General features: G+C 35.0%; 1 protein-coding gene across 2 annotated transcripts in view; it reads right to left on the bottom strand.

Annotated features, from left to right (window-relative positions):
- The window catches only part of ATP9B (ATPase phospholipid transporting 9B (putative)), a 179,352-nt gene that overhangs the window by 107,468 nt on the left and 47,279 nt on the right, over positions 1-24,605 (bottom strand). For both annotated transcript variants that reach the window (XM_068931599.1, XM_068931598.1), the window contains exon 7: positions 17,436-17,487. In XM_068931599.1, coding sequence (XP_068787700.1) covers positions 17,436-17,487 — 52 coding nt within the window. The remainder of the gene's footprint in view (positions 1-17,435; positions 17,488-24,605) is intronic.

Below are 24,605 nucleotides of genomic sequence, written 5' to 3'. Positions count from 1 at the left end.
GTATTTCTATCTTTCTAGTGATAGATGAATTACAATGTAAGGGCTGATCTAAAGAAATTACAACGGGTTTAAGAAGTTCAGTCATTTATCTCAAGTAGTGCAAACTTCATGTGAGCATATTGAAATAAATTTACAACTACCTAATACTCATTGAGTTTAATCAGTTGAAGCCAGGTGTAAATCAATTTAGAGTGCGTTCATGCAAGGTGCTGTACCAATCCAACTAAAATAATTTTTAAAAATCATTTCAGTTGAAATCTGTGAAACTTGCAGGCTTAAACAAGTCCTAGGACTACAATTCCATTTTTCAGTTTTTAGCAAAAGTTCAACTATAAATTTGAGGCCTTTCCAGAAGTTAGCCTATGATTGCTTTTTTTTTTTTTTGGGGGGGGGGGGGGGGAAGCACCTGTAGTACAAAAGATGAAAACCATTTTATGGACTTGAAGTAACAACATAATTTTAAAATATAAGGATACATTGCCATTTATAAACAGATCCCTAGCTTATGTATGAAGCAACAAAAAAATCACATGGTTAATAAGAAAACAATTTCCTTCTGAATCTTGTTTAACAGTACTACATACGTTAACCAAGAATAAATAAATATTCAAATACAGGTTTTATCAGCTTTCTTAGTAAAATATGTTTCATTAAAATATGTTTCATTAGCATTTCCATGCTAATGGAAATATATCCACAAAAGTATTCATATCATAACAAATGTGGATTGAAATCTTCTTCTATTACTTTATCAAAAGTATTCTCACTCAAGAAGATATTTTCCACCTAAGATCCTCAGATTTTTCTTGTTACAACCTATAGTGAAGCCCATAGAACAAAAAACCAACAACTTATTCACTACACAATAATAGCCTTAAGATTAACCGTTCAATTTTATTGCTTAATGTTGGTGATAGCACATAAAGGGACGCTTGTCTGTTTACAATGAATTTATGAATCTTTAGGCCACCTTTGAAAAGTAGCAGAATTTACTTACAAAAACAAGATTTCTTTGCATTTAATACAAATTTGTTTAACATAATACTATTCAAAACTAAACCATTAACATTTGAAAGACATACAATTACACCTAAAACTGTGAACCAACATTAAACAACAAGTGTGCCATGGTAAATATTTTCAGCAGATGCATGCTGAAAATATGGCGCTTAAGAGTCATTTTACATGGTAGCAGGATATTGAACACTGTTCAACTAATGTAAATTTTCAGTAATTGTTATCATGTTTAAAAAACATGCAAAAGCTTATGTATTAATTTAGGGCCCCAATACACGTGGCTAAGATTTGTCAAGCAAAGGTACTATGCTCAATATACAGCTAGCAGAATCTTACCTACTCTGTGTGGATTCAAGATTTTATTCAGAATATACACGTAGGACATGTACAAGTCAAATGCTTCTTGCCATAGCTGATACTTTTTACACAGGTGTATGGCCTGTTGATTCTTTTGTGGGCATGGTTACCTCCAGAAATCCTGAAGAAAAAGGTCCTCAACAAAAATTTTCAAACTAAAGACAGGTGGTGTTTGGAGAAGGCTGGTCATATTTTAGCCTTAAACTTAATGAAACAATTGTATCATAAGCTTCCCCGTATTTAAAGTTATGCATTATCATCAAGTAGCCAAATCTCGTATTGGCAGGCAAAACTTCCATTGATATTTTACACATTATTTTTTTACATGCACATTTCCTGAAGAACTACAGTAATGTATATATAGCATTGCTGCAACCAAACGCTTAAATTATATACACCCTTCAGCAAATTGATAACAGTTTTTAATACAGGCTTCTGAAAACAAGCTACTACTTGGACTATGTATTTTCTAAATCTATTCCAGCTTGTAGGTGTTTTTTAATTATGTCATTTTGAAGAGAAATATTGTTATGCATGAGTTAAAATACTTATTCTTTCATTTGCCAATGTTAATGAGCAGAAAGACTGGTGAGCAGAAAGAGGGCCTTGTTTTCCTTCAAACAATTAATCTGATTTACTAAATGATTTACTAGTGAGCCTGTTTACCAAGCAGTTTGTAGAAAGTGTAGCTAACATGAAAAATCCAAAAAAAGCAATACTGAAATCCTAAGAGCAATCCCATTTCGCAAACGGAAAATCATTTAAATTATTTTCTATTGAACTGCATCACCTGCTTTCTGTGGAAGGCTATAACGAGGAAACAAAAAAACTGATCAGAATAACATTTAATATTTGCTATGACTGTGGAAAGAAAAGCACTACTACCCTGGAGAAGCTGGTTTAGTTTGCTGCAGAAGCAAAGCTTAACTATTCTTTTTGTGCCATTTATAGAATCTTTTTTGTGTTACATAATTATTTCAGAAACCTCTTTAGCCAAAGACTCTTTATTAAAAGAACTTCCCTTCACAGCCTGGCAGTGTTATAAAACAATCAGAAGTAGAACATCCTACCAGTTACCCAAGTACGTTCTCCTATTCTGTTAGCTCAGGGAATAACACTGTTGAATAAACCAAGACTGAGCAATTAAACTCAAATATCTCCAAATGCATGCATCAACTTATGGGAAGTCCCTGCAAATCAGATTCTGAAGATACCAAGGAAAAGATTAGATTGACTGTCATAAGAAGATAGGACTTCAAGCTGCTCCTTGCTTACAAAGTCTATTGGCTATGTTTTCATAATGTAAGAGAAGGTGGGAAAGTGTGCTGAACCTTACAGCACTTGATTTCCAGAGCTGGCCAGGCTTCTCATCTAATAAAAATCATGAGAAATTAAAATGGTTTTCTTGTTGCAAAAAGAAAATTTAGACATCCATAAGAAACTATCCCATTCATTCTGTATCCAAAACTCAATTCTCATTTTCCCATTCTTGGGTTCCTGACCAGGAAGAAAGATCTGAGAAAGAAGCACTGCGCCATGAGATGAGACAGAAGAATGAGGACCCTAGAATTCAGGGGAAAAAAAACAGGGAATAATTCATTCAGACTAGCATTAAAAAAAAATAATTAAAGGGAACAAAAACACATCCTCCTAACAATACTGCAATACAAACACTTCTGCCCTTCACTTCTTCCTATTAATTGACATTTTAAAAGCAAAATTATTTTTTAAAAGATTTCCATTTTTAGATTTAACTAGTACATTCAAATTTCTTCCACAGAGCCTTAACAGTCAACCCTCACAGAGTATTTATTACAGGTGTCAGTATATACAGTAAAGAACAGGATATGAGAAGTCAATAAACACAGGAATTCTGAAAACCTTATTTAACTTTCTCCCAGAGAACATTTAAATTAACAGGTTTCTGCTGGCTAATTCTTTGCCAAATATCAGCAAGCTTAAAAAAAGATTTGCTGGCAAGCACTAAACAGAAGTTACAGGTATAATTCACATATGCCATAAGAAATATTTTAATGTTATACTGTATTAAAGAGGCAAGCAACTACAATTTAACTGCATATAACAAGATATGCAGAACTACGCATATTTTACAAAAATCAAGTGCCCCAGCCTTGAAAAAGTATTGTTTTGCCTGCATAAATGCAGGGTTCGATTCCACTCTGTATTAGATATATAAATTGAAAAACAACTGTAGAATGTGTACGCTTAAGTTAGTCTAAAAAACATGAAATTAAATTACTTTAACATGTAATTGACAAAAATTCACGTCAATCATTCATAACATGGATAATGTTAAACCACTATAGGTGTGGGTTCCTCGCACAATGAGGAAATCTAAGTAAACAAAATTATGTCTACCTTCCCTCTCAAGAGTTGTAACCAATAAATTTTTTACAAATGAGAACTGCAACAACTAATGCCTTTTAAGCCTCCGCAAAACTGAATTATTAAATCTGTCTGCCTATATCCTATTACAGCCTACTTATGAATACTTGATTTTATTTTGTATAATTGACAACGGTTGTCAGGAAAGGAAGGTTTTAACGGCAATCAAATTAAGATCAACTGGTGTAAGTGTCACAGTGAAGAGCCTGTGTCAAGAGCTGATGAATTAATTGATGGGTCACTGTGAAAGAGGGCGCATGGAACTGTCATAAACAGCTATAAATTATTTTGCAATATTACCAGCCTTCCTGCTATGAGTCGGTATCCCAAAAAACACTGAAAGAGATGAATATATTCAACAAAGGAAAATGGACATTGACTTTGCATACCTAACACCAGATCGCTTACCAACAACTTAATTTTTAAATCATTTATATGACTTAAGTGACTATATGCATGAAAATTTTAAACTGATAAGATGAATAGCAGCACCAAGATGAAGCGTTTGAGTGCAGAGTTTCGTTTACCCCTGTAGGAAGTAATTTTCAATTATGATAGCTGCTGGGGCAGAGGAGGGGAGTAGGGAGCAAAACACCTGAATCATCCCAAACATTTAAGCTTTAATGCCATCAGTTAGGATGTGAAGTGAAAAACATAGTGGCATTTATACAAGATTGATGAAATTAGTTTTAAAGCATTAATTTCTCTTAATACCAGTGAAAGAACTGTGTGCACTTGAGATATTTGATCTGAATCAAGAAACCCATGAAGCAATTGATTAATTGGAATTTAAGCCATCAGTCACCGGATCCATCAACAGATTCATTTACATTCTAAACAATCAGCTGATGGTCTTATAGGATATCATGTATTAATACACAGTCAATATGATACCAAATTCACCACAATTCATTATTGACAAGCACACAGATGCTTTTAATCCAAACTTGATCGCATTGCATATATATTTGGATTGCTATATTGATTCAGTACGCTTTAGGAATTTTTATTTTTATTAACGTCATGGAATTTGTACATGTAGCAAACAATGCTCCAAGGAAAAAAAAGTATCTATGTTCACAGTCACATTCTCAAATTCTAGCTTATTGATTCATACAATTCTGGATATGTATGAGGACACTACAAACATTAATTGGACAAAATAAATCACAAAAAAGGTCAAAATCCATCAATTTATAAAATGGTAGTAACTAATACCCCCTTTCTATTTAGTAGGTTTTGATTTTGCTCCATTATTCTTCTGATGTATGCTAATCACCTCCTTCTGGAGAAAGCCAGTGATATAGAAAAAATCTGATTTATTTACCTCTTTATCTGGAACATGGAACTTTAAATTTGTTTTTTATGCAATATGAACATTTTGATGACTGAGGTAATCAAGCAACTCGGCCATACATGATGCTTAAGATACTGAACAAGTACCAGCTTCACTGTCCCAAATTAATGCAAAAATGAAGGAGGGTAGAATACCATTTTATGTTATATGAAACAGTACTTGGCAGGTGTCAGCTATCCTGTTAGATTTTATACAATCACCAAGATATTTTGCACTGATATTAGTCTCTGCTTCGGTCTGCTTCACGCTCTGCTGTTCTACTTGTTTTTATCATTTAGAACTGGAATGATCTACAATGTCTATCCCATGAATGATCCAAATGCACCATCAGATTAAAGTCAGATAATTTCAAAAATACATGCAGTCTTCTTGTTCATTTTTGAACCAATTTCGCTTGCATCTTCAACGTATTAGTCATACTTGCTACATGTGTTAGTGATAGAAGCATATTTCTTGCAAGCAGTAGATGACAGATCTTCCTCTGTATGAATCAAGGATGAAATTATGTTCCAAAAACCAGTTGTAGCATAGCAGAAAAAACCCTCCTGGGTGTGACTTACTCTACCAAGCTAATTTCACTGAAATTAGACTATTTTGATAAAAATATACAGTACCTCTGGATAGATCAAAGAGACGAAACTGAATCTTTTGCAGCCAAAGAGGTTACAGTCAATTCTTTAAAATCAAAGTGGTTCAAATGCAAGCTATTCAGCACCTTCAACATAGGAAAAATCATCCAACATGAACACTATTCCACAACTGCTCTTCCATAAACGCTCTCAATTTTGCTATATTATCATTATTTAACCAGAATATGATTCTAGGAAATGCAGTGACTTCAGCTGGTGTTCATTTGGCTCTCACAAGAAAACATTCCCATTTATTATTGGGAGACTGGTTCTTACTCAAAATGTATTATGAGAATTACTTTAAGTACTGAATGTTTACCTAGTGACTCAGCAGGACACACTTTCCCAATGTACAGCAAGATTTGGGGTGGTTATAGAGAATAATCAATTGTTAAATTGCTATCTGTAACAGAAATGCAGTTTGGACTTTAGACTTTAAACTAGTATTCTTTCTTTGGCTTACTTAAATTTCAGCAGAAAATCAATTCAGTTACCTCTTGTTCAATAGAACTGTGCAATGCACTAGTGAAACCCGTTTGTTCAAGGAACTGAATAGTTTCAAGACCTAGTTCATAAGGTAGGAAGGATGGAGGACTTAGAAGCTTTACATTTTGATCCCAGTGCAAAGCACAGATTAAGAGTGATGTAACAAGTACAGGTTCACAACATATTTTAAGAAAAATGATTAACTAGGCTCCCTGATTCATGAGCTCTGGTAGGACAGTAGAACTATCTCCCTCCATCAGCCTCCCTAAAGCATTTATGTATTCCTAAAGACTGATAATACCAAAAAACAGCTATATATACAACTTAAAATAGAGTGCTTGCAGCCTACTTGAGAAGGATTTTCTCTTAGTGAAAGCAAAGCTCACAAGTGAACAAAAAAGTGTATGTCCATATCTATTAGAATCCACTGAGAGTGAAAGTAGTCACCAAGATTTTAGCTGTAGAGAAAGTAATCAGCTTGAAGGAGATACTGCTGTACCAGTAGCTAAATTAGGAGGAGCAAAAGTGAGAGCCTTAGTATCTCACAATGCTAAAAAAATACAAGTCAAAGAAGGCGATTAAAAAATAATCAGATTATAATAGGTGTGTGGAAAAGGAGAAGATAAAAAAAAAATCTTTGATTAAGAATTTAACAGAGAAAAGCACATTATTCTTTACCAAACAGGACACTGAGAAGAAGCAGAGACTTCCATGAAGTTTGACCACTGATCAGAACACAAACTTCATTATGGCAAAAAGCAGAGAATTCCAAATTTTTCAATGATTCTTTACTTGAAATGACAGTAGAAAGTTGTGTGAAGTTACACAAACACTCAGAGGCAGGAACATTTGCCTTTAAACTCCTCCAGCTTCCAGAATCAGTTCTGAAAAATACAGTTTTTTGTCACTGACCTCCTCTTCAATTTCACCTTAGATTTGACAGTGATACAGCTTTAATGAGACATTCCAGAAACATTAACTCAAGTTTGTGGTAAAAAACAGATAGAAAAACACTTATTAAAAATAAAACAAACAGAAAAAAGCACTGGAGAGGGTAAAATGTCACATGAATCATCTGCATTTGAATGCATTTAATTGCTCAGTCTTCCTGCACTGGATCCAGTCACTAGCCAAGCATACAAAAGTTAGCTTTAATCCAACTAGCTTGGGTCTTTGTTGCAGCGTAGCTGCAGCAGTCCGGAGTTTAACAGAAGACGGGAACTACACTCAACAAGGGAGAGCGAGCACACAATTTGTTAGCTTGTGCTGACCTATGCGGTGCTGTAGATAGTCTATGTCTGCTAACGAGATACAACAGCAACCTCACTGTAGACCTCAAAGGAGAATTCAGTGAAACACTAAAGACATGAAGATTCTACTCAGTGACAGACTTTTACAAGACCATGATATTGCCTTACGAATGACTCTATACAGCCAATCCCTCTGTTTATATGTATTAAGAGCAAAAGGTATGAGGATTTTGTTTTGGTTAAGGTGAATATTATTGTAGATCAGCTCATACTGAAAAGAGGATAAATGAAATTTTAATTTAAAGAACATTAGAATTTGTAGAAAAGAGTCCGTCATACGCAGGAAGCAACCAGGTTCAGGATGCATCTAAACAATTGATCATTCGAAGCCTCGTTCATCTCGACTACTCCTTTTGCAGTTTAAGTTTGGAAATAAGTTGAATTCATACAGTGAGGAAAAGGAATTAAGGTTTACCCATTTCTTTTTAAAACAAAAAACAATACGGAAAAATGACACCGTGTATTATCTGTAGAACTCTGAACACTGCATTTAAAAGAAAAAAAGGATACAAAGACTTTAGTAAAAGGTTTCTTCACAGACCTCAGATAAGAAAAAATTGACTGTACTGGCATCAGTAATGGCAGTCTGAGGCCCAGCTACAGCTAGGTAGAGTGACAATACAGAGAAAGAAAAACAACCCCTGTGGAATAGAGAGTTTGGTTTTTTGTTTTTTCTAACTTTGATAACTATTTGTCCTAAAACTCTAGGCCACGTTTTCAAAAGGAGTTACAAACAAGAGATGACCTCTTACTGCAGTAAAAAAATCAGTGAGTTTATTTCCTAGGACTATAGCTTGTGCACTTTACCCAGAACTGCTTTTTTTTTTTTTAATTTATAAATTTGTAATCAGGAGCCCAAGTCTGTATCTACCTGCCAATCAGAACTGTAGGAGCAAATTAAATATTTAGGCTAAATTGCACTTACGCTCAATAAATACTAAGAGCAACGATGGTGCGGCAACGTGGGCCTTAGTACTTGTACAGAAAATCCCGTGTACTCGTTACACAGTGGCTCGTTCCACCTTAGGTTCTCCGCCACTGAAGAGCAACCTTGCTACACTAAGTTAGTGCAAGTCTACACAAGCTTCCATCCCACCTCCAGTCATAATCCAGAGATATCCCAAGCCAGAACCTGATTGCATGATTTGATCACGTTTTAAAAATTTTTAGTGAGACAGCTTTCAAAACTACTGCAAGGTCAACTCATTCTTCATTATACCTAATAATCAGAACTTCAAAGGCTAAACAGAAATTCCTTTTTCATAATACAGATGAGGATCACCAAGAGTCTTCTTACAAATGTTTCAAAGAAATCATCGAGGTAATGTTTACAGGTAAGCTAGTAGAGCCTTCACTTACGTAAAGCAAGAAAAATTAAAACAACTTAACAAGAACATAACAGAAGGATTTTTAAAAATCAAAGACATGAATCTTTTGAACAAAAAACATACTTCATCAGAAACTTATGATAAACTACTTCTAAGCAAGGAAATCTTGATGTTAACTTCTGAAATTATTAGAAATGAAATTAATAACTATTAGAATAGTAGTACTAAATGATAATGAAACATAAGGTGCTTTTATCACGTGTTATAAGCCTCCAAATACTCTGAACTGTGAGAGTATATTAAAAAAATCTGAAAGTAGAGCTTGCTAAACATGACAAACCTCACAGAAGAGTGCAGTGATTCTTCAGCTAAGTTACAAAGGTATTTAAAGATGGGCCTTTTAGGAGTGCCCAATAGCAAGAACTTTGAATGACATTTTTTACACTGCCCTACAAAGGGCAAAACTTTTTTAGCATAGGAAAATTGGAAGACACTTTATGCAGGAAAGTCTGCAACAACATAAGCCTACAGAACTAATCTTTCAGCAAAAATTGTCTCCTCCTTTTTTTAAACCTTTGATTTCCTAAACATCCAGGTCTAGCTGAATTCACAGGGGCCATTTACTGTACGCTTTATTTACACCTCAAGAAAATTTATTTTTATTAGCTCTTGACAGCGCATCATATCTATAAACAACAGTGGATATTTACTTATAAAGCCACTGGCTCCCATTTCCTGGATTTCTTCATTGCATTGGCTCCAAAACAGCATAAATGGGCCATTATTCCTTATTTCAATTAAAGGAGGCTAAAAATATCAATATCCACAACAGATCAGAAATAAAGTATTTGTCATAAAAACTTGTAAGACTACATCACTATCCTTACGCATCAGTATCATTATTCTGATCTAAGCAATGACATTAAACAACTGGAGGAAATCATTCCTTTAATTCTTTAAGAAACTTATTTGAACATTTTAAGCAATCTGGTAAGCTACTGGTAAGCTATTACCCCTGTGCTGTTCCACAGATGAACCACCTTGAATTAGATGCCCATTTCTAATAGGCTAGTCCAGTCTTCATTTCAGGCTCTGACCTCTACAAAAAGGTTAGTTTGGAAGTCTGTTAAACAGTGACTTATTTAAACCACTAAAAAGTTTCTAAAGAACCATGCAGGAACTGTTTGTTTAACTAGTCAAGTTCCAATCAGACTCAGAGAAGTGCAAAATTTAAAATATTTCTGCTATATTATTCATCTAGCCACTCTGAAAGCAAAATAGATTTGAATGCAGTTTCTACAACTTTTTAATTATCTCTCTCATTAAGAGCTCCACCAGCCAGCTTGCTTTCAAGTGCCATTACTACAATTTTAAAATAGAACATACAGAATTTTCACATCCACCTGCCCCATTTTAAAATTCATGTTTAATACAAAATTTTAGTTATCACGAAATAAAGCGTGATTACAATAATGATCAAATTGATTAATGGGGCAATGATTAATGTTTCCTTAAAAAAACCCAAAAACCTTTGGTATTAAAAAGGCCTTTCAGAAGCACACAGGTTACATGATCCTGACTGAAGATGTCATATTCACAGAGCGCTAAAAGGATGTTTATTTTAGAAGAATAAGGAAATTGTGTTCCACTTTGATAAATGCAGAATTTGCATACAACCACTGCGTATAAATATTTAAGAATCCAGAAATATTACTGCAACATCACTTTATGCATCTGCATATTACAGTTCATACATAAGGAAGTTATTTCTCAATAACCAGTAGCCATGCTTGTATGATTCAGCATACTACAGTTTCACTGAGTACGGGCGCAACCTTGAGGACAGTAGAACATGAGACATTCTTTGCAACGGGAACAGAACTACGGTTTAAGGAAAATTATGTTTTTCTGTAGGTCATTGATTTAATTTCTCTAAAGGGAAGTAAAAGTTTTTACAAGCTCTAGTGATTACAGCAACTGAAACAAAAAAAATGTCAGGAGTGAAAATGATAATGTAATTACTCCCACAAATATTTATTCAAGTGGGATGCTTTTTTTTCCCCTTCCCTCTCCTTTTTAACACTAACATACTGCAGGACTGTGGAGTTGCTGTTTTAGTATCTTTGTGTACCCAAATATAGAGGAGATGCAACTGTCATGGTCCATAAAAGGGACAAGGGTCTACTACTAACAACTATGCCAGCTGGCAGACGCTTCCACAAATAGAGCTGCTATATTCCAGTAGAGATTGTCTAGTTCATGGACACGCAAAGAATGCAACTCTACAGTCAACATTTGTTTGGGATTTCAAGATAGCCAGACTGTTACCCTGGCCAAGCTGCCAAATTCCCAGAATTCTGGGAATGCACTACCACCACACAGTGGGAACAGGCAAATCCGTGCCTGACACAATATACAGTTTCCTTACCATACAGAGCAGAGGAAAGTTTTTCCAACTCTTATCAGTCTTGCTATTAATGGTTTTTTAATATATAAATGGTAAAACATTTATTTGTTACCGATGATTTCAAATCAAATGTTCACATTGTACAAGTGACTCAAGTATATATAAAAAGAATTAAGGAATTAAATATGCAATGATATCATCTAATAACATTTTACTGAGCAATGTTACATCAATAATACATTTAGAGCAACACCATTAGGAGATGGATGCCTGCTGAGACCTTTCTTCTACCTCTTAACAGTCAAAGAGTTAGGTATGAATTCATATTATCTGAGTGTAACTTAAAAGAGTAGCTGATCATACAGAATCAGTACTACTCAGTGGCTTAAAAGAGGTATCAAAACATTCGAAGCTCAAGTTAAAACAAATGTTAAAAACAGAATAGGAACTGAAATATAAAAACACATTAAAGTAGTTTGGACAGATTGTTGGCAGCTACTTGTGCCCTGAAGATAAACTTTTGTCTGGCTGTATGTGCAAAACTTAACTCCACTCGTTTGTCATTTTCTGTAGCAATACATTTTCAAAACATTTTAGTTCCCAGACAGGTAGGTTTTATAATGCATGTTTTCTAACACAATAGAAAATTAAAGAATGTGTGATAAATGCATCTCTTCCAGCCGTCTTATCCTATGGTAGTTGGTTTTAGATAGAGGCAAAGTGACCTAAGTTGCACAATCAAATTCCAAACTAACATTTTTCCTTCCAGTTTCATTTCCACACATCTAAATTTCCAAAATAAGCTGGTGCCCAGAAAAACAATTAGCCTCTGTTTGTAGATCGCTGTTATTCCGGAATAACTGTCCAGAATAGACACTATTTACATCTTTATTTTTACTTGCAGTGAATTTTGGGTTTAATATTAATCCAAAAGTGTTTTAATACTTGCATTTTTAGACAGGCAAAACTAGATCTTTTAACCAAGATAAAATACATGCCAGTACAATGCTTTTGGTGAAGAAAACCTTACATATTCGCTATTTGCGGAAAAACTTTTCTTTAACGTAAATCAGCGTAATTTTTGTGAGAAGATAGATTTTACGGTATGTGCTTACTAGTTCACTTGGGAGTTTATTCTAACAGGAAATCAAGCTATATGAATGAAAAGATAGTCTGTACTGGCATTCCCATGCTTTATGTCAGTAAAAAATAGTTAAAATTCTGAAAACCCATCACATCTTAGGCAGTTACGCTCCTACAAAAATGAGGAGCAGATCAAACCTTAAAAGAAAAGTCATTTTCCTATTCTTTTTTCTAATGCTTTACTCATATCATTAAAGTAATTCTGTAACTGAAAAAAAAAATTGAAACCTTCGCTAGAAATTGTAATACCAGTAAGATTGGTTTTTGCTACAATTCTGAAAAATATAAACATGCTTGGGATTAATAATTAATGCTTCAGTAAATATACCAGTTTGAAGGATTTTCATAAATGAAATTCAAGAAACTCATCAACGAAAGGGGAGAAGCACCACCTCAAGTACTCACATACGTAAAACCAAATCAGTGTAATACAGGTCTGAAAAATACAAGGTATAGTTGTTATAATTGTGCAACTGACATTATCTTTCCAGGAATAAAAGGTTCTTCATGACCAAAAGAATTTGTGAGAATTTGTAAGTGATTTCTCTGTTGCTTCATTGACAGCTCTAGCTGTAACATACATTCAGGTTGGAATGTCCAGACCAGTAAACGCCTATAAATAGCAATTAAAGATGTAAAACTAAAAATGGTCTGACGATGAGTTGTGCATAACAGCACTCTTAGAATATTAAGTGATTTTAAAAATACGTTTTCAATGAGAAAATTCATGAGAAGAACAGACTAAGTTATGTACAGACTAGAAACACCCTTGTATAGTAGGTAAATCTGACCTACTCTCATTCTATCAGAATCAGGTCACCAAACAAAAGTGTGTACTCACCAACACAATGCATAACCAAAACAAGGTCAATGATTTTAGCTTAGAGAAAGGAAGAGTTTATCATTGAAATTTTTCTTCCGTACTTTGGAGACAAAGGCAGTATCTTTGATAATACTCCAATAAAAATGGAGTCACTAATGCACGGTTCAGTTGGACCGTTCTGTGGACAATTAGAAAGCTGTACCATGACTTCCGAAACATCCTGTATAACTTTTGATCTGTGACTGAGACTGCACAGAGCAATAGAGTGTGAAGTGCATGCCAAGCAATAGGGGGAAAAAAAACTAAAAAAGAACAAAAACAAGAAAACCCCACTTCTACTCAGTTCTAGTGAGGAAGCTTTCTATTGGCATAACACAGATCCTGCATACATATACTTTGTATAACAGTTTTCCACCTAGGTATTCGGTTGTTTTGGCATGAAGCCTGCCGATGCACCAAATCAAGAAAACCTTTAAACCATCTTTTGCAGCCAGCTCAGCACAAACTTTTACCTTTAATCTGGTGAAAGGCTGATAAATAGGACAGATCTCCCAAATTGCTTGTCCCCTCTGCCATGTATAATGAGCAAAAACATAAGATTCTGCTTTAACCTTCTCTTGATGCCTTTTTAAATATATATAAAGCCAAAAGATTATTGCAGAGGTTTTACTCTTAAGTTTAAAAATCCCTCTGTTTTTTCTTTATTTTGGAAGTCATTAAAAAACTTGTGAAAACTTCTGTTATAATAGGAGCCTGACAGCAGTAAAAAATTCAGATCTGAGGAGGGATTTTTCCCTCCCCCCTTTGGGAAGCAATCCTAACCTTAAATTCGAACAGTCATCTAGCTGCTTCCATTCATGAAGACAGAAATACCAATGTTTTGTATTCATGCTGGACAATCCATAAGAAAAAACCCTTCTACATTTGCCTTTAGACTAACTTTTACAAAAGTCTGATATACATTAAAAAAAAGAATCTTAGAAATTAGATACATTTATATAATTAGCATCACGTCACTACCTCAGAAATCAAGTATTACTTGAAGATACCGCTCTAGCTAAAATGGATCTGAAAGCCATGTGCTAAGTCATGAAAAGACACCTAAAAAGAATTCACTTTTTAATCAAGATAAGCCATTAGGCTTCATTCCCTTACATTCACAGCTTCTGCTTTGCAGAGTTGAAAGTGTCCTAAATAATCCTGCATTCCTAAAGATGCATTTAGGTATGGAGGGGAGGAACACAAGAGGAAAACAAGCACATGCTACTGACTCATTTCTTTCATGGTACCACATTTATATAAAAAGAAGCTAAAAGAGTTTTAAGTTGAACTTTGTAAGCTACTCATTTACAATACAAACTGCTTTTTTGACTGAAGATGTAGAAAAACTGCAAAGAACATTAATATGTAATATAAATATTAAAAAGGGAAAATAGTACCTTCCCCAAAAAAGAAGCTTCCAGAGGGAAGAAATTGAGATTTAAAAACCAGTTCAAAAACTCTTTAATTATAATACTGCTACTACAAATCTATAAAACATAAACAGTTTTATTTTACAGAAGATAAAGTTACCTAAAGAGCATAAAACCATGCAAAAACTAAAATGTTTTACAAAGTATTTAACGTGCCAAATATAAATTACATCATGAATCAGTCAAAACTGCAACATCCAGCGCGGGAGGGGAACACCACACATACACACACTCTTCAGTCAAACAAAATTACCGACATTTTTAAAGTGCATCACTGGCATATCTAAACTGCTGCACATTTACAGAAACTGAATCTTCATCAGTGCTAAAAATCACTTTTCTTCTGCAACAGAAGTGTATATAAAACAATTTATACCAGAAGATTTTGCCAAATTTGCTCTTTAGTCACTGTATGTCATATTGAACCTCTTCCTAATAAGTAAAAAACTCTTTCAAGTGTTCACGAGCATCTTTTTAACCTCAGTGATAGAAAGCATATTGTTATAACATGATAACTTTATAAGTCGTTTTATTTTCTAGACATTAGATTACTGCTCTGGACTCTCTTAAAGAAAAATTTTGATTATAACATTCTAAAAAACTGACCTCTGAAATGGACTTAAACTATTTTACTTTCAAAAAATGCTTTTCTTTACACATTTTTGATATAGGAAAGCATATAAGAAACTTGATATAGAGATTTCCCTCCAAAGACACTCCAATCTGTTCCCCCTCCTTCAGCTACCAGTGTTGAGGGGAAAGAAGATTGCAGTTTCTTACATGCTTTCTTACAGAATCCAGAAATTTAAGAATTAACAGGGAGGAAAGCATGCCATAGAGTAGATATATAAAACACAACATTGAGGAACTTATGCTTTTGCAAGGTTAACAACTGTTTCATCTTGTTCATTTACTCCAGCAGTAACAATGCATCTGATGTAAATTGCTGCAAGGATCCTAATTAAGGACAGCTCTCTGCATATAAATAGCTCCTGATATTTCTACAGCAGCAAACATGATGCAATGTTACATATTGAGTTCCCTAGGCATTTCTACTACAAGGCACATCATTCAAAGAAATTACCATTGATACACACTCCTGGTAGAGTGGACTATAATTTCTTCCAAGTGTCTGGATATGCAATCCTACAATCCAATATAGCTAGTAAAGATTAGGAGATCAAAGCACTTTGACCTTTTACCCCCTTAAGTACTGCATGCAAGTGACCTAATTTAAGGTAAACCTTCTACAGGGGTATAGATCCTCCTACTTTTTTAAGCAGGTAGGATTCCTGTTGAAATCACTGTTGGATAAGTCGAAAAAAGATGACACTCCAAGTAGCCCAAGAGGAGATATGAATCAATCCCTTTTAAATCATGCTGGATCCAAAAGCTTTGGGCTGTCAGAAGCAAGATGCGTTTTAAGAAATTAAGGTGCTGTGGGAGGGAATAAAATGAAAACCCCACATATTCTGAAGCAGAAGGTGGTCAACCTAGACAGAGATTATACAGACTACTAGGAAACTTTGTCAGCCCAGACCACTCATGGCTGATCTAGTGTCTCTACAGCATTCGAAAGTAATTACTAAGACACACTGACCATACAGTAATTCTTCTCTTTTTAGCAAATATAGCTCTAGTAATGTTGTCTGGGTGATCAGAAATATTTTTGTCTTCTATTGCAAGTATCGTTACTCACCCTAACTGCCATCTGCACCCATGAAACAAGGTGGAGAACCTAATCTGCAAATTTGGCCTTCTCTCTGAAATGTAGCTGATAAAACTCCAAAGCCAAAGTGAGATGCCCAGTATTACTAATATAGTGTTTTTCAATATCACAGCTATTAGCTTTGTGAAATTTAGGGCTGTCCTACAAATACCAGGCAGTTCTTCATCGTCTGAAGAGATACAATAATATAAAGGGGAGAACTCAAATGAGTTGCATGGGGGCCATCCAAGTAGTTGTTTCTAAACTTCAAGCAAAAGAATTGTAACATCTAGAGCTTCTATAAAGGAGATATTTGTTCCTCAAAGGCTACGAGTACTAAACTGCCACCACATTGCAAGAAATATAACTAATGAAAAGTACTTTTATTCCTCTTCCTCAAGGAAAGTGCTTTTTCTGACTACCCAAAGAGGTAGCATTATTTTTCAGCAAGCTTTTAAAAGTTATTCTGAAAGAAATACTTAGATCACTTGAACAGCATTTAAAAATTATTATAAACACACAGTAGTAGGATGAGATTTCAGTTATTTTCAGTTTAGTAACTGCAACAGAATCAAGCGATATTTAAATGTGTGCTGTAATATAATCAGCATAAAATAACTAATGTTAGTTGCATAAATAATTAGACAATACTATCAAGGCATATTAAACAAATACATATTTCTTTAAATATACTAAAATAGTTTTTAAGCAATATTAGCTTTGCCTGAAAGTGTCATTGCATCAATTCAAAGACAGAAATCTCTTCAGAGGAACATAACTTTAGAGTCTTCTATTCTTGGTAAGACTTCCCTCATTTTGCAGTCCAGACATACTGCATGGCTCATATATGGACACCCTTCCGTTAATCAGATAAAGGTAAATTTTATGTCATCAGTCTATTTGAACATTTCAAACTGGCCACAATGCACACACTAAAACTTCACTGCAACCATTAAGTTATCACGTAACCAACTGCAATTATCAAAACATACCAGTTTTTTCCGATGTTCTGAGAAACACCATGTCAGATGGGATTCGTTGATTCTAAGAAGAGGAGAAAAAAAAGTAATTTGTTTAAGTAAGATGAAAAAAAAAATTCCAATCAAATGTCCAGTAAGATCAGTCACTAAAAGGTCACACTTGGATTGAAACTCAATTAAAATAGGATTTATCAAAGTACTTTACATTCAGCATTTGCAATTCAGAAATCAATATTTTCAAAAAATTATACAATAAGCTAATCCCTTCAGATTCTTTTTATAAGTGAATCATATAAATGTCTGAAGAACTAACAGATTTACATTCTTGAACTATTGTTTTCAGAAAATAAATGTAAACATCTAATTGGAATCCCTGAAAGAAAATAATTTTAAAGAGCAAAACCCTGACACTTAGTCAGTGTAGATAACAGACTGAAGAGTGAATTTTAAAACATCTATCTTGGCATTCAAATTGCACCCATTTTGCATGCCAAGTATATGAGTATTCCCTGACATCCTCTCCTCTCTCCCTACATGCACATACACAGAGGAGACAGGGAGGCTTGCATATAGTATTTTCCAACTTAATATATTTATAAATCTCTCCTTTACAAAGACAAAGTGAATAGCATTTTTCCCCCTCCATACACAGGGCACAGAGACAGGCATGTCTCTGCAACAAATCATGTTTTCAACATTTGCTGAACATAGGCCAATCTAAGCCTTCACCGACTAAACACCCCCTGCCCACATACACACACACACTACTTCTTCCCCCACTACTTGCCATACAGCTACCCAGATCCTTAGCTCTCCTCTCTTGCGCACAGGGCAGCTACCACCTCACAGTTACACATGGCCAATACAGGGTTTAAGAATGAAAAGCTGGGGCAAGTAAAAATAATTAACAGGCAAAAAACTAAAATAGATGTAGGACTGAAAAGGAAAAGAAGCAACAGATTAAAGTGATGGGGACCAGAGCGAATACTGGAAAAAGCAATAAGAAAAGATACAGTACTGATTTTGTGTAGCACATTTCCTGTCATGCGTCTTACGGCTAGTATGTCACATGATTTATTTTTTGATCCTGAGGCAGAACACAAAGATTCACTTGCTCTTCCTTTACAGACTACCTTTAACTGAGCAAGAAATCTCAGGGGATTAGCAGCAATGACTTCATTAGTTTAAAACTAAAATATATTTCCCAATATTCACTTAAAATTACTTGCCCAGAGGCTTTACTGCATTAAGTTTTACTTAGAACAATTAACATTTTTCATGCAAAAGGTATCTCCCGTTGAGAATTAGAGGCATACTTGTTTATATGGCCCTGAAAGCCACAGAATAGCCATGGCTCATGTTTTATTTTTGAAGAGATCAACTGACTGCTTGAAGTAAGAGTAGAAGGGAGGAAAAAACCCCATATATATATACATATACAGAGCTAGCATATCAAGCCCATCGCATGGCATACATTAACCTCATGGGGCTTGGCCTTTAAAATAAAGCTGACTGAATTTACCAGTCAAAATAAAAAGTTAAAAAATATGTTCAGTATATGAGCGTTTCAAAACTTTATACAACTATTCCATATTCCACACTTCAATTATTACCAATGGCAAAATACAGTTACAGTAATTCAGTTGTGGCTCCATTTTGTGGATAAACTACTAGCTATAGGAAATCGTGCAGTTATTTTATACAGAAGAAATAGCAATGAAGATGGGACCAAATTAACTTGAAAACTTCTATTTGAGATCCTAAGCAATGCAACGTCCAGCATAACGAATTCAGCAGATACACTGATTCGTTATTTCAAAGCAGAACACAAATCTTTCGAATAGCCCTGAAAAGTCGTAACTACTAGGGAAGAGTAATGGGCTCCAAACTGAGCTGTTCATGAATTTATATTGTAATTTATAGACACATATTTTATTTTTACAAACATATACACACACACGCATATGTGTGTGCATGTATACATATGTGTATATAAAAATAAACATCCTCAGGTTCAGCATGTGGCAGCTCTGAACCTACTTAGCCCATCAGGAATCTTGGCAACAGCCTAGATCACACCATCAACCACCATTCAGAAAATCAAGAGGAATCAAGACTCACACAGAGTGTTTGAGGGGGAGGGGGTTGGCTCCCATCCCCCACATCCGAGTCAGTCCTCTGCCTCTATATTTACGGACACAAAACTGCTCTTAACTGTAAAGAGCTCACCATTCTGAATCTGGTTTGATTTGAAACCCCATTTCTTTTTTTCTTTTTTTTTTTTTTGGAAAGCATCAGTTCCCCTTAATCACTGCATATCATAAGAAAAAAATCTTCAAAGTAAATAAACCTACAGCACAACCCATAAAATGGCTGAAGGTACACAACTGGGCAAGATAATTAAGCACTGCTTTGTATGACACTTCACTTAGTCTTGACAGCGTTAGAGACCTTCAAAATACTGTGCTTGACTATCCATAAAAAAATCAGTGCAGAGTGGAAAAAAAAACATAGTCTCACTAGTAACAGAATAAATGCATGTTTACATCAGACAACAATATTCAAACTGATGCTTCTTCTATACACAATGCTGTACAGTAACATTTGCCTTGATTCTGCAGAAGTCCCAAACATATAGCAATACTATTTCTGATCATAAAACAACTTGGATTTTGTGAATGTTTTAACAGTAGGCAAAATTTTTATTAACTCCAGAGAATTCTTCCCAGAGTGGCATGCAATCGCAAGAATGCCACTTAGAATAGTGTGATCTGAATACATCTGACAGTAAAGCACCAGATGTTGTGTTGTACGGGCTCAACTTTCAAAACAAGATGTTTTAACTCTCAAAAAAATCTGGAAGGCATACGTGTCTTCTCCGCTTCCTTGTAACATACTCTTGAGGACATTGGTTTGAAAGCAGGACTGCAAAAACTGTAACTCCCATCTATGAGAAATCCAGTAGAGGAGGGAAGTGAAAGCCTATGGAGATAGTAGATCAGGGAACAGAAGCAATGATCAGTTATACTATCTCAAGCAAACAAGAACAGCTCAAAAATTGAGCAAGTTTGGAAGCACTGGAAGACAGACGCCTACGTTCTAGTTTATCTAAAAAGCTCTGCTGCAAGCAAAAATTCCTACTCATACCTAAAAATATCCTTGCATTTTCAAGAATGGATATTTTATGACTTGTAGCAATTCCCATCTATTTGTAAAAGCATGAAGGGCTAAAAATTCATGTGCTTGTCTGAATATCCACAGTATTCACCTTGAAAGGGCTGCTCAGCTGCCATTGCAGCTGATACAGCGTTTCTGGAATCTTGCCATCCAACAGAAAAAGTTGGATGTATGTAGCGATGTACAGTATGTAGCGAAATTTATTGTTTATCATGAGCCTAGACTCAGCCAGGAACATCCCATATTCAAAGTCGGAAAAAACTGCAAAAAAAGTTAACCTTAATGAAATATATTATTCTTCACATACTATCAAAAACAAAGAGGATGGGAAAATGCAAATTCAAAATTAAGCAAGTCTTTCTTTAAATTACAATAACAAGTAAACAGATATACAGTCTTTACATAGATCAGCTATACATTTCTGCAGCTTTCCTGCCAGTTCCGACATAAAACGTTACTCAAGTTAGAGGATACTAACTTTATGCCTACAGAAGTTATGCCTACTTTATGCCTTTCAGTTACTCGCAAGCAAGCTAAAATTTGACTGAATGCCCCCAAATTTTGCAAAAGCAGTGATCTAACAATCCTATATAGAATAAAAGTTTCATCAATCAGAACGATTATCAGTTTTGACAAGTCATTACCAACTTCCATGAAGAGCGTGTACTTTACATTCAGTGCATGAGAAGTTTACCTGGTATTTGCTATCCAAGAATCAAGCCTTTAGGCCTGACTGAAATAAAATTGGGCAGAATGACTGAAATTAGTCATGTGATCACTTTCACATTGTAATACAAAAATGCATTTTGATGTTATGTCTTTTTAATGTGTTCTCTCTACTTGTTTTTCTTCCTGTAAAATAACAAATTCCTTTATGCATAAAAATATCCAAACATCTTCTTCCAAGTAACAAAGGGTAAATACAGTATTGTTTTTACTTTCTCCTTAAAGAAGCCCGGTATTTTAGACTGACACCTCTTTCTCCAGCAGATTTTCCATATTTCGGAAGTAGGGAGAAAGGTACTGCGTAACTACTAGATACCACAAAAACTTTGTCACTATCACTGCTGATATTGTACAGCAAAGATCCCCTTGTGAAGATGTAGTACCTAATACCTACTCAGTATAAAAGAGTGACTACACTCAAACAGATGGCACGCGTGCCACAAAAATCTTTAACACCTCATTATGGAGGAAATAAAGTTCTATTGTACATCGTCACAGACGAACAGCAGCAATATGTCAATCACGTTACCCCTTCATGCCGTATTTGTCAAAGTGGAACAAGTTAAAATGATAACATATACAACTTTGAACATTCAGAAACCCATGAACAAGCTACGTGATGTCAATTACGATGGAGATTAAGCTAGAAGTTTATTGATACACACTGAAATTTGAATATATAAGTCATGAAAATGACTTGAATATATTGTTTTGCTAAGTTACATCTAAGTAGAATTAGACTCTGGGGAGGAGCACTTCCATTTCTCTGTCGATGCTGCAGACTTATCAACTCATTTCTAGAGATCTAACTGTAATATGATGATGGTCAACACAAGCCATGTATTCCCCCAGCTTCCGGGTTCCCACGTTAAGCTCCACACCACCACAGCATACTACCTAAACTGGCCAGATTGAAAAGCAAGATAACCCACAAATATTAGACCTCAAACATATTTATACTTCCCTGCAATATAGGCTACATTATTCATTTAAAAAAATAACGTTTCCCCCCTCAACTTCCTATATAGTCTTCCAACTCCCCTACAATTGCCGGTAAAGTACAGACCCTCAACACTTTGCATTTCCTGTCCTTCCTTTTGTCACATGCAGTGAACCATGTACTGTTCTCATTGACTAAAATAGTCTTGCTGGCTTCTGAGCTGGAAATGAAAAATGCAGTTCACAGTTAAATTTTGTGTCTGTGTACTGTGCAGTACTGCAAGTTAGCAGTAAGCACAATCTTTACAAATACTGGTTTAATTTCACTTTATATTTGAGATCAAGAAACAGGTGTGCCGCCATAATGCTGTCCAAGAGAAGCTCTCCAAGTCTGAAAATAGAGCATTACTGTTTCACATGCTCTAAAACACAAATTTTACACTCTCTTCACATCCTCAAAAGGTGTTTCAAACTATCAGTAAGCTACAGTGACTAAATAACAATATCCTAACTCATTAATTCATCCCTTCAGTTACCTTATTGAGCAACACTACGCTCAACTTTACTTTTGCACCCGTAAATAAACAAAAATATACCTTAACAAAAGCCAAGGGGATTAAACAGCTTGAAAGCAGCATGTATGCTTGGGATTGGGGGGCATGAAGGGAGAGGTATTTTCCAGCTAAAACTTAAAAACATCTTTTGGCTTTTAAAAATGGGTAATATTTTCTTCTACTCAGCCCTAGTGTTAGTGCATTAGCAAATTTTCGGTTAAGGACACAGCAGATACATTATTCAGAGCAAAACTGTTTCTACCACTCTGCAGATACTTAGAGCTGTTCTGAAATTAATCAGGCCTATAAAAATTAGAAGACATTCAAAGCTTAAACATAGAAAAGTTTTTCACTTTAGTATTTGTGAATAGTCACTAGTTAACATATAGATCTTCATCTCAAATGAGTCATTAATTTCACTGCGGAAATGCTGTTGATGCATCTTCCAGTCAAATACAATGTTAACTTGTTCCTTTGCCATCAGAGTGAGCAATTGAACATTTCACTCCCCAATGATTCTTTGGCTTAAGAGTCATACTCTGAAATTGAAAACTGCTTATTTCAACAAAATACACTTCTCCATAGAACAGGAAAACATTTAATTTCATTAGTCTGAAGGCACCCACAGTTAGGTCACAATAAAGAGAAGGTGTGTTGGGCAGGGGGAGGGAGCTTGAGGCTGAAATGCAATATTCAGTTATCTCACATGCATCTCATGCATCTTACTGACATACCTGAGTAAAATCTTCATCAAAAAGAATTTTACCCACTATTTCCCTAAATCCTTAACATTTTTTCATTAGAAACTTCAGCTACTCAAAGTATTATCTGTAAGCTGCTGTAAATAAAGCTGAAATAGATGCTAATTATCTACCTCATACAAGACAAATTGATCCCCAAAGTAATTCCAACTTTCTCAATTCCAGCATAATTCACAAGCTAATGGTTTTCCATAAATTTCAGTGAAAGCAGATTACCTGTGTAGCCACTAGAGTCTTCCGCTTACTATATACAATAATTAGATCCAGGTTTGGAGATTAAGCCATAAGAAGTTTTCTAATCAAAATCAAAGCAAACTAGCATCTCATTTTGTTTATTCTCAGTCTTCTAGAAGATCTGGAATAGGTCTAAATGAGCAGCTGTAAAGTAGTCCCAAGTATACTCTAACACAGCAAGCTGTAAGACAGTTTAGGTGTGGAAGCTGGACACATTACTCTTAATCTTGTCTACACTTTTAAATCCTACAGAGAGCAGCCCAAAAAGGCATCAATATAGGTAGTGGACAAAAAACAAAAGCAAGAAAGAGTACAAAATACACTAAAATAAATCTATTTTAAGCTAAGAGCAGAAAAACCAAACAACACTTGGGCGTATTGTTTTTTTCTTTGAACTATAGTAGAAGGAGAAAAGAAGGAAACAAAATATTTTCACCAAACAGAAGGGAGATTTTCCCCATGTGGCTGATGAAAATAATCTCTATCCACTAACAAATTATGAGTGAAATCCCAGAGAAAAAGGAGAGGTGTTAACAAGTGAAGCAGCATGAAATAAATCAACGGGGCATTTTTGCTAAAGGATTTCTCCTTTATCAAAAGTAATTTACTCTGCTAAATTAAGAAACAGGAGTAAACCCCACCAAGTTTAGAAAAGTCTAGTCACTAATCAGATTTCACTAAGGATTCTTCCACCAAACTGCAACTTGCCATATAACACGTTAAATGAAGCAGTAGATACAAATTTCAACTTGAGGTACCTCTTCCTCAGTATCTCAAGGGATTGACTGTTG

The sequence above is a fragment of the Struthio camelus genome, chromosome 2, assembly GCF_040807025.1.
Source record: "Struthio camelus isolate bStrCam1 chromosome 2, bStrCam1.hap1, whole genome shotgun sequence".
Lineage (NCBI taxonomy): Eukaryota > Metazoa > Chordata > Aves > Struthioniformes > Struthionidae > Struthio > Struthio camelus.
Note: the sequence above shows the minus strand (reverse complement) of the source record. Positions and strands in the feature narration are given on the sequence as shown.